The following is a 16,493-nucleotide window of genomic DNA, read 5'->3' as shown; positions in this document are numbered from 1 at the left end:
CACATTTTTGCCATTCTCGATTTTAAAGTACCGTTCATTTGCTCCACTAGTCCTGATGCTTCGGGCGGTAGCTACAATGCAGCTTTTGTTCGATGTCAAGTGCGGCACACAGGAGTTTAATCGCCTCATTGTCGAAGTGTCTGCCCCTATCTGACTCTATAGAGAACGGAAACCCGAACCTTGGTATCAGTTCCCTCAGTAGTAGTTTTGCAACTGTGAGACTGTCATTCCTACTTGTGGGGTAGGCTTCAATCCAATGACTGAAAACACATACAATCACCAACACGTACTTCAATCCTCCACAAACAGGCATTTCAATGAAGTCCATTTGCATTTTGCTGAATGGACCACCAGCTCTCCCAATGTGGCTCAAAGTTACCACTGTCCCTTTTCCAGCATTCATCTGTTGACAGATGATGAACCTGTGACAAATGACCTCGTCGGCATGTCTGAATTTTGGGTTGAACCAGTCGATTTTAAATGACCTGATCATTGCATCCCTCCCAAGGTGAGCCTGTCCATGATACAGCCTGGCAAATTGTGATAGAAGGCTGTTTGGCAGGACTAGTTTTCCTTACTCTGAGAACCACAAATCATCAGCCCTATGTATTCATTGCATTCTCTGCTAGGAATGTTTTACCTCTTTGCTTGCACGACTTTGTAATGTTTTTAACTCGTCTAGCGTGTCAACTACCCGTAATGCAAAGTTCAAACATGTCATTTTCAGGTTGCGGTAACAATTCCCATTGCTCCTTGAACGATATACAGTTCATTGCGCAAAACCTTGCGACTTGATCTGCATAACCGTTTCCCATGGACACAAAGTCTTGTGATCGAACATGAGCATTGCATTTCACCACGGCAATTTCAAAAGGTAACTGAATTGCATGTAACAAATCCTTTATTTGTTCACCATTTTTCACGGGAGAACCAGAAAAGGTCATGAAACCTCTCGGTGACCAAAGTTGGCCAAAATCATGTACAATTCCGAATCCATACCTGCTGTCAGTATAGATAGTGACTCTCAAGTTCACAGCTGCGTGGCATGCTTTGGTAAGGGCAATTAATTCTGCCACTTGAGCGGAAAACACTCTCGAGACAGGAGGCTTCAATGATACCAGCTATGGTACATACCGCATAACCAGCTCTCAGTGTTCCAACAGAATCTCTTAAACAGGACCCATCAACAAACATGATACAGTCATTTTCTTTCAACTGTTTGTCCTGAATGTCTGGACGTGGTTTGGTACATCGTTCAGTTACCTCAAGACAGTCATGTTCAAATTCTTCCTCATTGTTGATTTCAGTGTTTTCAACAGGAAGTAAAGTTGCCGGGTTCAATACAGTACACCACTTGAGTGAGACATTTGGTGACCCCAGTATGATTGTCTCATACTTAGTGAGACGAGCATTTGTCATGTGCTGAGTTTTAGTTTGAGTCAACAAAATTTCAACTGAATGCGGAACCATTACTGTTAGGGGGTATCCCATGACTATGCCTTCACATTGCGTAAGGCTCTGACCAACTGCTGCGACAGCGTGCAAACAACCCGGTAAGGCTGCTGCGACGGGGTCCAAGGTAGCTGAAAAATATGCTACAGGGCGATTTGCACCTCCATGGACCTGTGTTAAGACAGACAAAGAACAAGCATCACGTTCATGACAAAACAGTAGAAAAGGCTTTGTATAATCAGGCATTCCTAATGCTGGTGCCCTGCACATGCATTCTCTTAATTCCATAAATGACTCGAGCTCTTCTTTGGACAAAGCTATGGTACATGGCTCATCCTTGATCTCTTTGCCTGTCAGTTTTATCAAAGGTTTTGAGATGATCGAGAAGTTGGGTATCCACTGGCGACAGTAGCCCACAAATCCCAAAAACATCCGGACATCTCTTTTTGTCGTTGGAGGGTTCATTTGCAAAATGGCTGTTATTCTTTCTTTTGATATTCTCCTGGACCCTTTTTCGATTAGATGCCCTAGGTATTTCACCTCTTTCTGACAATATTGCAACTTCTTAGGTGACACCTTGTGCCCATTTTTTCCCAAATGATTCAGTAAGGCAATGGTATTGTATTTACAATTGTCCCTAGTTTTGGATGCAATCAGCAAATCGTCAATGTACTGTACTAGAGTCGAATTGAAGGGCAGCACCAAGGACTCCAAATCCTTTTTCAATATCTGATTGAAGATGGACGGTGATTCAAAAAACCCTTGAGGAATTCTGCACCAACTGTACACCTTATCCAGGAATTTGAAACTGAACAAAAATTGACTATCCTCATGAAGAGGTATCGAAAAGAAGGCTTGTGACAAGTCTACAACATTGAACCATTCAGCATCACAGGGAACCTGGAACATGATTACCGCTGGATTGGGCACCACAGGGAAACATTTTACCACAATTTTGTTTATTTTTCTCAAATTCTGCACAATTCGAACTTTCCCACAGGGCTTCTTCAAACCCATTATGGGAGAGTTACACGGACTGCTCAAAACCTCTTTCAGGACTCCCTGTCTCAGAAAATCTGCAATTATTTTTGACACTTCGATGAGAACATCTTGTGTCATATGATATTGTGGCACCTGAGGGAACACTGCATTTGGCTTTATCTGGACTCTAACTGGTTCTACCCCTTTTATTAGTCCTACTTCCTTTCCGGTCAGGTCCCATACTTTCTCTGTTACCGTCCCCTGCAACTCGACAGGTAGATCAATCATGGTAAGCATCGGGAACAGGGTAATCAAAGGGTAATCCTCATTAGCTGTCCCTGTGTCCTCCTCTGAGAACTGACCTTCATCTCCCTCATCGTCACTATTCGTCTGTACTTCGATTCCGTCATTGGAACAGGTAATCGAACATTTTGTCTTGCACAGTAAGTCCCTTCCCAGTAGGGATACCGGACTCGAATCGCAGACTACAAACCTATGTAGCTCCTGAAAGTTGCCGATCTCAACCTGTACTGGATCTGTAATCGGGTTTGTCAGATACTGGTTTGCTACTCCGACTACCCTTATGGTACGCACTAAAAGTGGTATTTTGGAACCTCTGCACTTCTGACTGTAGAGCGTGTCGCTCCGGTATCAACCAGAAATGAGACCTTATAGCCCATCACTTTTCCTTCCACATATGGACCCCTTTGATCCACCTCTAAGGATGCTGCAAGCCTGCACTCTTCACTGTCTGAGCTATCATCTGACCATTCCTCATTAATGCTATTTTCACCTCGTAATGGGAACTGTTGTACTGTATTATTTTGACTCATTACCTGACCTGTGACCTGTTGAGGAAGCATCACCTGTTGCTGTCCCATCGGAGCCATTGGTAGTTGTATTTGCTGTCTAGGTCCACAGGAATCTGCTGTGTACTGGTTGCATTTGCACTGACTGAAAACGCGGCATTTGCATCTGCTGCATGGGCTGTACCCCTTGCATTTGTACCAGATTGCTCTGAAAATTCGGGTTTTGATGTCTCATTTTTGGGCCCCTTACATTTTGCAATGTACTAGCATTAGCACTTTGCTGAACAACACCATCCTGCACCATATTCGGGCACTCCCGTTCCAGTGCCCCACGCCCCTGCACGCGTGACATGGTGACATCTTTTTCGCCCCTTGTACGTCATTTTGAACCACAACAGTATTCAAGTCTGAACCGCGATTCACAAACCCTCGGCCTCAACCTCTCGGCTGTGTCTGAAACACACCATTCATTTGTGGTTGTTGCTGTATCATCTGTTGAACTCCGTTTCCCTGTATTCCTGCCTGTGTAGCCCTTATCTGCATCACCATCACTTTCTCTTTCAGCTTTTTCTTTTTCAGCTCAATCTCATCACTACAGTATTTTGCATACTGTAACATTTCATCAATCGGCTTTGCTTACCAACAAATCAAATGATTCTTAAGCATCTGGCTAACTTCTGGTCTCAATCCTTCGATGAATCTAAACACAAGATGGTTCATGTCCTTCGGTTCAATAGTCTCAATACCACTATAGTGTTTGAATGCCTTTAACAATCTCTCATAGTAAGCATGTATTGATTCCTTAACCTCTTGAGAGGTCCAGTCGATTTTCTGCCAATCAGTCACCTTTGGCGACACCTTTTGTTTCAAAAACTCAATCACCTTATGATAATACTTCATCACCTCTTCAGAGGGTGCCCCAGTCACCTTATCCATTGCCGGCTCCTTCATCGGCCAATCTACCCCTCTCTTGCATTCAAGCCACAAATCAGGCGGAACAATGATCTCAAACAAGGTATTCAAGTCTTCCCAAAGACATTTTGCAAGTTTCACAAACCTGTCTGTTTGCTGATACCACTCGATCGGTTTCCCTCTCAATCTGGGATAATCATTGGTAAAAGATAGGATGTCTCCTCTGGACCACGGTACACGGACTAAGACACCACCAGCTGTCTCTCTCATGGGTAATATTTTTACTGAATCCACATCGGGGGAGGCCTTAGCTTGGTTAGACCCTGGACTGTCACCCTTCTCCTTATCTCTTTTCTTTGCCCACCTGCCTTCCCATTTTTCCAGTGCACCCCAGATTTGCGCACATTGCAACAATTCTTTCAAATGTGCCTTCATCCCCGCAGACCTCATGTGCTCAAAATCTTTAGAGTCAAAATCCAATCTGTAACTTCTTTTCAGGTGTTTAGTGTTTCCGATATCAATATTGTATTTGTCCGCCAGGTTCGCTAATCTCTGATGTACCTTGCCGACTTCTTTGGTAATCTTAGGGCACAGGAATCTTAATTCTGCTTCCGTGTATGACTCCAATCTGTTTACTCCCATTGTACCTTCCACTAATTCAGCAGCTTCTGCCCCTAATCTTACAAAGTTTAGGTACTCGTCTTGCTTTTCCTTTTCTGGTTTGACTGTAACCACTGCAGCCTTTTGTGAAGTATAAGTCTTCTCTAGCCATTCATTTAACTGTTGTACTGTGAAACCCTGCAATGAAATGTTCCCTGCATGTATCATCGGTGAATGTGAGGTGTTCGTACTCATTGTCTGTGAAGTTAAAACTCCTAACCCTGCTTGACGCATTGCTTCTATGGGTGCTCCCACTGGGCTAAGGTCCATTAAAGACCTCGGCTGTTCAACTGCTTGCTCTCCTGGGGCCATTATCTGGGGAGTTCCCATAGACCCTCCTCTTATCACATCTTGAGTCATCACTCCCTGGTCACATACGCCATTTTTGCCTTGCGCATATAATGGAACTGGTGGACCAACAGTAATGGGCAATGATATGGCAGCAGGTGTCTGACCTGGTCCCAGACTCCGTGGAGCATTAACCCCCTAGGTCTGTTCCAAGGTAGCTGGGACAGGCACTAATGGCGGGCCAGCTACTGGGTTGTACCCTGGTATCAGTTGTGGCTGCGGTTGGGACAATAATTTCGGAGTTGACTCAATCTGCACTAATTTTGATTTTGTGTATATCGGGTCTGGCGGCACTATCAGATTTGTTGTAGTCTCAAGTACTGGGATGTCTGGGTAGATTCTCTGTATCTGTGGTGGAGGTTGCAACTGTATCGGTATGTCTGGTGCAGTGGGTACACTGACACCATTCTGTATCGAAGCCGTATCACTAGTCTGTACCGTATCAGCAACTCCCTTTTCCTGCGTCTGGTTCCCAGGATGTTTAAGAGACATTAGATCCCAAACCGCTTACGCCTCATACTGAGCTGGCCTCGGAGGTGGTTTCTGTACACTTAATATCCACCTCAAATTTTCAAGAACCCTAGTATTGAACATTCCATGTTCCGGAAACGCGAAACATCCCTCCTTCTCTCTCAATTTGCGCCACTGCTTCATCCATAAACATGGCGCAACACCTTTCTCTTCCATGACTATAAGCTGGAGTACCCTAGGGTGGTGTAGGCTCCCCATCAGTTGCTACAATATATGTGTCTCCTTTCAGAGCACTCTTAAATGCCTTAACAAAATTCATTTTTGCGATTTTCTCTTGTTTTGTATTTTATTCAGAAGTGACTTAGTTCCCAGGATACTCTTCACCCACCTTTCTCAACCTATTGCCTCTCACGGACGGCAGCCAATCCGTGCACGACCCCTCTTGACAACTGGCCTATCGCAGCACCACTGACGTCACACACACACACACACTCTGCAGCTGACAAAGTCTTGCGGCTCGTCCGCTCCTCACTGAACCCACACAAACTAATGCAAATTATTGCGAGCACCTTAAATGACAATACAAATCTGCTGGTTTACTACAGGAAGTGTAACACATTCGCTTCAGAACTTTACAGAGATTTCACTTGAAGCCTCAGCCGCTACTTTCTCTTTGTCAGTTCCCGCATACGCAAGCAGAATTCGACCCAGAAATTCTACTCTCGACTTGTCAATGGCTCGTCCTAGTACACTTTAGAATTTGCTAAATCTCCATCGAAGCTTTCACAAATACATTTACTCAAACTTGACTGGTCAACCACGCCCGATTGACCTATTAAACCGCACAAATTACATAAACCCAAGTGTCTCCTACACTTGTCAACATACTCCGGAGTCTTAGACCACGACAGGTCCGTACATAAACAACCAACCACATGGATAATTTTGAGCACCAAGCGCCACACTCATATGAAGTACGCCGACTTCCCTACTCTCATACTGCGGAGTACGCCTACTCCTACTAAACAACACATACTTGACCTAAATACACACGAATCTCACAATCACCTGCAAAAAGGCATAAGCTAAGCAAGCGCAAAAACCCTAAACCACACACATTATGGTGCCAAGAACATCCCCAACTCACTTAGGCAGGCTCCGAGATCCCGGTAAAGTCATGGTGAACATAGAAACCCATCATACCTCCAATTTGCATTATCATAGAAAAACAAATTAAACAATGATTCTCCGTCCTAGGGCCCCCAACGGCCAAACCGTCGCTCTGCTACCAGAACTGCTAACGCGTCCTTCTATGTTAATTTATTATACATTAGGACTCGTTTTAGGCCAATGAATCTTGTGACCCAGTGGAGAGACACCGTAGGACGAGATAACTGATCAATATGTCAAGCAATATATCAATAATGTCATCAATATTTACCACCACAATGCACTTTACTTTGGATAAAGACATTAATCAAATTGTCGACGCAACCATGACCTTTCAGCCATGAATAACCACACCTTTGATAGAATTTTATGAATTGTATTCCCTATTGATTACAATCTATGAGCAGAAGAGTTAATCTCAATACCAAGATGCATAAGAGCATAGTCACAATATGGCAACTGTGATAAGATTTCATTAATGCAAGAATCACAAACATAAGAACATAGCACGGCGTGAACATAGATTAGATTACAGAAAATATCATATGTGTGTCAGTTCAGCATAGCGTAACGTCAGTCATCTGTCTATTTGCGTCAGTCAGAGTGAACTCCTATCCTAACCACTAATTAGCATCAGCATGTTGGACTTCATGCAAAACAATTTAGAACATCAATTTAGAAAACATCTAGCTATGGTCTCTATCAAAATGAGCAGTTGGTACCTAGAAAGGAAAAGCAAACAGACAAATTACAAATTGCATTGTCATAATGACCCTCCAAGGATTAGATCAGCACACAGGATCAGTCTTCGTCTTCAGGACATCAGTCAAAACGCCATCAGTCTAAACTCGTCTAAAAGACAGGGGACACTTCCCTCATAAGGAGGAGAAATGTAAAGGGGCAGTCTATGGGTGAGGATGGTTTAATAAGTCTCAAAGTCACCGAACAAAGTGACAGAGTTTCTGGGTAAAATCAATAGCATTCCCTACCTAATTCTAGCGACCCTTCTGTGACATGGGTTTTTATCCCTTTTTCGTAATACCTTCTCCCAAATTTCTATTGGACATTTACTATACCCCACTATCTTTAACCTATCAAATTATACATTAGGTAATTCTAATTGTCACCCCACAATAATTCATAACATTTTGATTGGTCTTCATAATTGACGCCTTCGGAGGTGGCACATCCGGGGGTTACTTCACCGCTTGGCACGTCTTCTCGGGTCATGAGTTCCTTTGTCCATGGTTTAAACGTCCTTGTACATTACATTAATCTACTTTTGTTTCTACTTTGTATATAAACTCATACTAAAGCAGCAAGCATGCGGATGAGAACAGAATTCGTACTGATACATTGGGATGAAGAAAAGGAACATTTGCAGGGTCATGGCCCTTTGTGAGTCAGCACACTGAAAAACAGAAAAATGCTTTTAATAATATGAGAGTCAGGCAGCTAAAACTCCACAGCTCACGCTAACTTAAGGCCTATAAGATTTTCAATACAATATCGTAAACGCTAATATAAGCTTGATTAACCATAGCATTAACAATTTTACTCATTATTGTTATTAGTTCGCATACACATTGGTAGCTCCACATATCATAGTCATAATTCAAATGCACGTTAAGCAAATCACTAATTATTGTCGTTTTCTATGCAGCATCGTTAAGCATTGATATAAGCATTTCACTTTTGTATATGTATTATTTAAACTACACTCTCTCACATGGATGACTTATTCCTGAATCAAAAATTCATACCACTTGAGGAATTTATAGCTCAGACACCTTCCCCCATCCTAGATAGTCTATGGTATCATAACCTAAAACACGTACTAAAGCGCTTACTTCCAGCATTTCCAGAAGCCCGAAAGATTGGGGGCTGTTGTCTTTCTTATTACAGAACCCAATCACCAAACATCTGATAACTCGCAAGATTAATAAAGCGGTCTGCACAACCTCAGAACCAGACTTGTAAGCCCGTGCACAGTGGTCCATGAACCCATGCATTGGTAGTAGTGACAAACAGTGGTCCTTCTGCTGCACGCAAACCCAAGAGATATCCTCGAATGGGACATATAGTCATTCATGATAAATACCTACACCAGACCTATTACACTCCAGTGAACATGATGAAGCACAGCGTATTGACAGACTCTAGCTGCCGCAGATGTGCTGCCCCAGGTGCAGACCCTTGGCATGGTCTTGCCCAGCGGTTACCATATTGTAGTCACAGGTAATTCAAGCATTATGTGCAGTGGACTGGCAGAACTTTATATGCTGACCCGTTGCCGCCTGCCTCTACACCAGTAGACTTCTGGAGGCCTCTCCGCGAGTGACTGTGGTCAGCTTGGACACAAAAGGACATACCTGCCCATGCCCAGGATATGAGAAGATACCTCCAGAACAGCTTGACCTGGCACGTTGGGCTACATGACGACCAGTTCCGGGGATGCTGTGTGGTTTGGTTGCTTGTCGTACGTAATGTGAACAAAACAAATTGTTATCTGTGTGTGCCGATGCATGCTGTTAAACAGTTGGACTGTAGGCTGCATTTGTTGTAGAAATACAAAACTTTTTTTAAAAAGTGTGTGTGTGTGTGTGTTTTTCTCAGGTGGCTTCTTAAAGCAGCTGACCTTTGAACCTATTGCGCTCTTTATTATTTTTTCTAATGTTTTTAAGAAAAGGCAACCTTCAGTCGTATTGTAGGTTTTATATGGTGTGCTTTTACCTTCGAAGCTGATATAAATAAGCACGGTAATCTGGTTTGAGAATTCCTTAATGAGTCGGGGGGGGTGTCGGGGCGAGGCTCCATGTACTGTGCAGGGTGACCCCCTCATGTTTCGTTACACCACTGGCGGCCGCACATAAATTGACTGTGACTCTGCATGTTGCTAAAATGGCTGTACGCTTTAAAAAAATCAATAATTTTTTTTTAAAAAAGGTAACAGATTCGGCAGCATTTCTGACCTTTAGCAGATCCTAATTCTGGGAGTATCGTGAACACAAGCGTGAAACTAACAGCTTGTCTAAGTTATTGATATATTTTCACAAAACATAAAGCTGTATCTCTACCCATCTGTTGGAATGCTGAGTTAGTATTTTCTCTCCGTTTCGTGGGCGTAATTGCGAGGGTGAAAACAGAATCCCTAATATCCCTTCACACGGCTCTGTTATTTAAAGTAGAATTAGGAAAGCACTGATGTTTATTATTCAATATCATAAATTAGCATTTAGGATAAATAATTGTAAATAAAATACGTTTATGCCAAATTGTAAATGTTTTTAAAACTATTTAACTGCAAAAGCATTAATGCTTCCTTGTGATCTTTTTTGTGATTTTCAGGACCGTTCTATGCAGAGATGATTCAAAACCTTCTTCTACCTGTTCTACAAAATAAGGAGTGTAACTTGGTTCGCTATGATGTCATCCACGCGCTGCCGAATACCGCTAACTCTCTTATAGGGAGAGCAGCCCACATAGCTGTGCTCGATTCTGAAATATTTTTGGAGAAATTCTTTCTGGTCGCTGGCTTGAAGTATTTCCAGTAAAAGAAAACCGTTTCCCAGAAAAGTGGTCATTATACCTCATTAACAATGGATGGTATGAACGTGTTAGATGCCATTTTAAGAGATATTTATACCTTTTTAAAGAGATAAATGAAACGATCCATGTTTTAGAGCTTTTTAACATCTTTTTTCCTTTCTATGAACATTACTGGGTTATTTTTTATTTGATTTTTATTTTTGTATTTCTTTTTTCCATATTTACTTGGGTGGAATTTGAAGCACAGTATATGAAATAACTGTATATGAGTGAATATGAGAAGTCCACAACAGCTCATTTCTTTTGAACACCAACTCATTGGAAGCTGCAACTGCCAAAACAACGTCAATTCAAAGAAAGTCTGATGTCGACGTGTTTCACCATCAAATACTGCTCGTGGTATATTTAAAAGTTTAACTGGAAACACAACTATTGCTGCTAAATATCCTACATTTTCAAAACTTCATTGTCTAGAAGTCTGGTACAGAACATAGTTTTGTGAGCCAATGAAGTCAAGTGCTACCATCAGTATCCTGAGTTTTCTACAAGAATATTATCAATATGAAATGTGTGATACCTGTGGAAAAGATATGTTCTACTGATCTGAAAGTCTCTTGCTTTACATTTTCACATTGAACTGGAACACCAGTTTTTGAAAGTAAGCGGAAGATGTGGATTTTTTGTTGAATGTTTAAATTTCAGCTGCCTTTGTAAAGATACGTTTTTGTCAAATGTAAGAGTAATGCCATTTATCTCACCACAATCTCCTCCTGGTTAACATTTTACATGGAATCCCTTGTATGTACGTACACTGAGTTATGTAATGCATTTCTGCAATACTTTTATGACTTTAGACATTTTTTGAATATATTGTTAAACGGTTTTAATGACTAGAGGATGTTGTAAATACAGAGTACTGCATCTTGAAATGGAACAGGAATATGAACTTTACATGTTTGCTAAAACAGACAAAACATTTTTGATATACTGGAATGTTAAAAGGTATGCTGCCTTTTTATTGGTGCTGAATAGGGTAAAATTCAATAGCTCCTCCCGTTTTGACCATGTCAAAGTGAAATGCACTGAAAAAGTAAAGGATGCCACTTGCACATTAGCAAATTGTAACGAACAAATGAGTCTCAAACTATAAATATGTTGTATAATTAATGCATGACTATTTCTAGCATTGTGTAATTGCATCTGGTGTTAATAAAATGAACCCTTGAATACAAACAACAAGCACAACAAAAGCTGTGTATCTTTCGCACCAAGTAGGATTTGTGTTTTTTTTTTTTAAAGATATATTTATTGACAGTTTTCTAGTAAAAGAAGTCTTTTTAGGATTAACAAGGTATGTTACAGAGCATCAACATCTCAATACAATTATATCAAAATTCACTACAATAAATATGCAACACAGGTCGTCTCTTAATATGCTAGTATACGTAATTTACACATCTTTGTAACTCTCCTGTCCTCTGCTGTAACAGCTGTCATCATTTTCTCCCTCTATGAGTCTTCTCGCTCTGCAACACTGTATCAAAATGTCTGATATATCATTGTAACTAGTAAATGTAACTTTGCGCTGGTGAGACAGTTCTGATGCTGACTCAGGGTCGAGGATAAACGGGGTCCCTACCCAGGAGTGGGCTCCCATCCATCACTGTCCCTCCCCAAGCCGTTTCCACTGGGATTTCTTCACAATATACAACAGCTGGTTATCACGAATGTCACACAGTGGGTTCAAGGTGCTCTCTACTTAGTATCACATTATTCTTTTTTAGAGTCTTCTCTTATAGTGACCGTCCTCTCTTTTCCCCCTAGTCCACCTCAGCCCTATATATTGTCCGTACTGGGCCCCATATGGGTTGCATCTACCACTTCCTCCCTATTCTCGGAGCCATTTCCTCCCTCTAATATCAGTGCCTCCCAGGTTTCCAGTAATTCATCCCAAAGTGGGGCGATTTGGGGCTGACGGACTCCCCGGGCCTCCTCTCGCCTCAGCGCCTGCAATTCCGCTTGCGCCCAGTTTGACACTTCACGTCTCCAGACCACCACTGAAGGGCCGCTAGGGGACTTCCAATGCATAGCAATTCGGCGTTTAAATAGCACCAGCAACAGATCCAGGAATCTACCGCTAGTCTTCCGGGAGGCCGATCCCGGGCTCAGACCCAGCAGACAAACAGAGGGGTCCATCTGCCCACTCACTCCTAACACCCCTTCCAAGTCACACAAGACACGCCGCCAGCCTTTCTGTATCTCAGAACAGTGCCACAACATGTGATCTAGGTCCGCATCTGCAGCCCCACATCTGGGACATGCCCGGGGATCTCCCCGTATTTCACCTATATCCTGTGTGGTGTAATGTATGTTCTATGGACATAATTGTACTGGATGTACTGTAGGCGAGTGTTACGCGATATCCTACGGGGATGTGCCAGCGCACTCTGCGTCAGTCATACTTCTACCCAGTGTTCCCTCACAATGGGCCCTATACAGCTTAGTAATGAGGTGAGTATCTCTACCCCCTTGCCCCCCATTGTCAGTAAAAGGGGAAGAATTGTATGGACCTCTGGCTTCGCGTTCACAGTGTGCCAATGTTCCTTAATGGAGTGTGTCAGTGCTTGGTATAAGAGGAATTGACCTCTCGGGACTCCACTTTCCTCCTCCATGCTGGTGAAGGACTGCATCACTCCATCCCTGAAGAAGTCTCCCAGTGTCTCTACTCCCGCCGGTGTCCAGGCCCAAGCTTCAGTTCTTGGTAATACCTTGCATGGGGTGCCCTGGGGCACCACCGCCAAAGGTAGCGCCGGTGAATAAGCTGATTTCGTTCCCATGCGTCTCAGGCACCTTGTAGGAGGCTGGCCTGGCTTGTAGTGGGTACCAAGGGGTACTTACACTCTGTACCAGGTCCAGTTATCCCTTATTAGTGTAGAAGAGGTGTTTCTAGTAGCTTAGGCTGATAGAAGGTAGCTATAGCAGAGCAACTTAGGCTGAACTAGGAGACATGCAAAGTTCCTACTATACCACTGGTGTCATATGCACAATATCATAAGAAAACACAATACACAGATATACTAAAAATAAAGGTACTTTATTTTTATGACAATATGCCAAAAGTATCTAAGTGAGTACCCTCAGTATGAGGATGCCAAATATACATAACATATATGTACACAATACCAAAAATATGCAGTAATAGCAAAAGTAAGTAATGCAAGCAGTGTAAAATTACAAGTATTGCAATACGAGCACATAGGTATAGGGGCAACACAAACCATATACTCCAAAAGTGGAATGTGAATAATGTATGGACCCCCAACCTATGTGAGCTTGTAGAGGGTCGCTGGGACTGTAAGAAAACAGTGAGGGTTAGAAAAATAGCCCACCCAAGACCCTGAAAAGTAGGTGTAAAGTGCACCTATATTCCCCAGAGAGCACAGAAGTCGTGATAGGGGATTTCTGCAAGAAAGACCAACGCCAGCAGTGCAACCAAAGTGGATTTCCGGACGAGAGTACCTGTGGAACAAGGGGACCAAGTCCAAGAGTCGCGACAAAGTCGAGATTGGGCAGATTCCCAGGAAATGCCAGCTGAGGGTGTAAAGAAGCTGCCACCGGATGGTAGAAGCTGTGGATTCTGCAAGAACGAAGAGGGCTAGAAACTTCCCCTTTGGAGGATGGATGTCCCACGTCATGAAGAAGCTTGCAGAGGTGTTCCCACGCAGAAAGACCGCAAACAAGCCTTGCTAGCTGCAAGGGTCGCAGTTAGGGTTTTTGGATGCTGCTGTGGCCCAGGAGGGACCAGGATGTCGCCACTTGGATGAGGAGACAGAGGGGGCGCCCAGCAAGTCAGGGAGCCCTCACATAAGCAGGCAGCACCCGCAGAAGTACCGGAACAGGCACTTAGAAGAGGAGTGAAGCGGAGCTCACCCGAAGACACAAAAGGGAGTCCCACGACGCCGGAGGACAACTCAGGAGGTCGTGCACTGCAGGTTAGAGTGTCGGGGACCCAGGCTTGGCTGTGTACTAAGGAAATCCTGGAAGAGTGCACAGGAGCCGGAGCAGCTGCAAATCACGCGGTACCCAGCAATGCAGTCTAGCGTGGGGAGGCAAGGACTTACCTCCACCAAACTTGGACTGAAGAGTCACTGGACTGTGGGAGTCACTTGGACAGAGTTGCTGAGTTCCAGGGACCACGCTCGTCGTGCTGAGCGGGGACCCAGAGGACCGGTGATGCAGTCTTTTGTTGCCTGCGGTTGCAGGGGGAAGATTCCGTCGACCCACGGGAGATTTCTTCAGAGCTCCTAGTGCAGAGAGGAGGCAGGCTACCCCCACAGCATGCACCACCAGGAAAACAGTCGAGAAGGCGGCAGGATCAGTGATACAAGGTTGCAGTATTCGTCTTTGCTACTTTGTTGTGGTTTTGCAGGCGTCCTGAGCAGTCAGCGGTCGATCCTTTGGCAGAAGGTGAAGAGAGAGATGCAGAGGAACTCTGATGAGCTCTTGCATTCGTTATCTAAAGAATTCCCCAAAGCAGAGACCCTTAATAGCCAGAAAAGGAGGTTTGGCTACTTAGGAAGGAGGATAGGCTAGCAACACAGGTAAGAGCCTATCAGGAGGAGTCTCTGACGTCACCTGCTGGCACTAGACACTCAGAGCAGTCCAGTGTGCCAGCAGCACCTCTGTTTCCAAGATGGCAGAGGTCTGGAGCACACTGGAGGAGCTCTGGGCACCCCCTGGGAGGTGCAGGTCAGGGGAGTGGTCACTCCCCTTTCCTTTGTCCAGTTTCACGCCAGAGCAGGGCTGGGGGGATCCCTGAACCGGTGTAGACTGGCTTATGCAGAGATGGGTACCATCTGGGCCCATCAAAGCATTTCCAGAGGCTGGGGGAGGCTACTCCTCCTCAGCCCTGCCACCTTTTTCCAAAGGGAGAGGGTGTAACACCCTCTCTCTGAGGAAGTCCTTTGTTCTGCCTTCCTGGGCCAAGCCTGGCTGGACCCCAGGAGGGCAGAAACCTGTCTGAGGGGTTGGCAGCAGCAGCAGCTGCAGTGAAACCCCGGGAAAGGTAGTTTGGCAGTACCCGGGTTTGTGCTAGAGACTCGGGGCATCATGGAATTGTCACCCCAATGCCAGAATGGCATTGGGGTGACAATTCCATGATCTTAGACATGTTACATGGCCATGTTCGGAGTTACCATTGTGACGCTATACATAGGTAGTGACCTATGTATAGTGCACGTGTGTAATGGTGTCCCCGCACTCACAAAGTCCGGGGAATTTGCCCTGAACGATGTGGGGGCACCTTGGCTAGTGCCAGGGTGCCCACACACTAAGTAACTTGGCACCCAACCTTCACCAGGTGAAGGTTAGACATATAGGTGACTTATAAGTTACTTAAGTGCAGTGAAAAATGCTGTGAAATAATGTGGGCATTATTTCACTCAGGCTGCAGTGGCAGGCCTGTGTAAGAATCGTCAGAGCTCCCTATGGGTGGCAAAAGAAATGCTGCAGCCCATAGGGATCTCCTGGAACCCCAATACCCTGGGTACCTCAGTACCATATACTAGGGGATTATAAGGGTGTTCCAGTATGCCAATGTGAATTGGTGAAATTGGTCACTAGCCTGTTAGTGATAATTTAGAAAGCAGAGAGAGCATAACCACTGAGGTTCTGGTTAGCAGAGCCTCAGTGAGACAGTTAGGCATCACACAGGGAACACATACATATAGGCCACAAACTTATGAGCACTGGGGTCCTGGCTAGCAGGGTCCCAGTGACACATAACAAGCATACTTAAAACATAGGGTTTTCACTATGAGCACTGGGCCCTGGCTAGTAGGATCCCAGTGAGACAGTGAAAACACCCTGACATATACTCACAAACAGGCCAAACGTGGGGGGTAACAAGGCTAGAAAGAGGCTACTTTCTCACACACCTCCTCCAGCATGCGGAGGCCACCGTCAACAGAGCATTTCCCGCTGGTAACGATACCCGGTTATTAAGCATTCGTGCCAATCTCAGGTCCCCCTAATCTCTCCTCCGGAAGTTACCCGGTCCAGTCGTCCTTCCCCTATAAACCATCTAGCCATCCATTGTAGTTGGCACGATAAATAATAGAGCTCGAAGTCTGGAACCCCAAG

The 16,493-nt window shown here is 44.3% G+C and overlaps 1 protein-coding gene across 5 annotated transcripts in view; it reads left to right on the top strand.

Annotated features, from left to right (window-relative positions):
• FAM135A (family with sequence similarity 135 member A) overlaps positions 1-11,598 on the top strand; it is an 863,965-nt gene extending 852,367 nt beyond the window's left edge. For 2 of the 5 annotated variants that reach the window (XM_069235714.1, XM_069235715.1), the window contains one exon: positions 10,152-11,598. In XM_069235714.1, the coding sequence (XP_069091815.1) occupies positions 10,152-10,357 (206 nt within the window). In that variant the 3' untranslated portion in view covers positions 10,358-11,598. The remainder of the gene's footprint in view (positions 1-10,151) is intronic. The other 3 variants (XM_069235716.1, XM_069235717.1, XM_069235719.1) reach the window with 2 other exon arrangements.
• Positions 11,599-16,493: the final 4,895 nt, after the last annotated feature.

Source organism: Pleurodeles waltl, chromosome 5, assembly GCF_031143425.1.
Source record: "Pleurodeles waltl isolate 20211129_DDA chromosome 5, aPleWal1.hap1.20221129, whole genome shotgun sequence".
In the NCBI taxonomy this organism is placed as follows: domain Eukaryota; kingdom Metazoa; phylum Chordata; class Amphibia; order Caudata; family Salamandridae; genus Pleurodeles; species Pleurodeles waltl.
The sequence above is the reverse complement of the archived record's forward strand: the minus strand, read 5'-3'. Positions and strand labels throughout refer to the sequence as shown.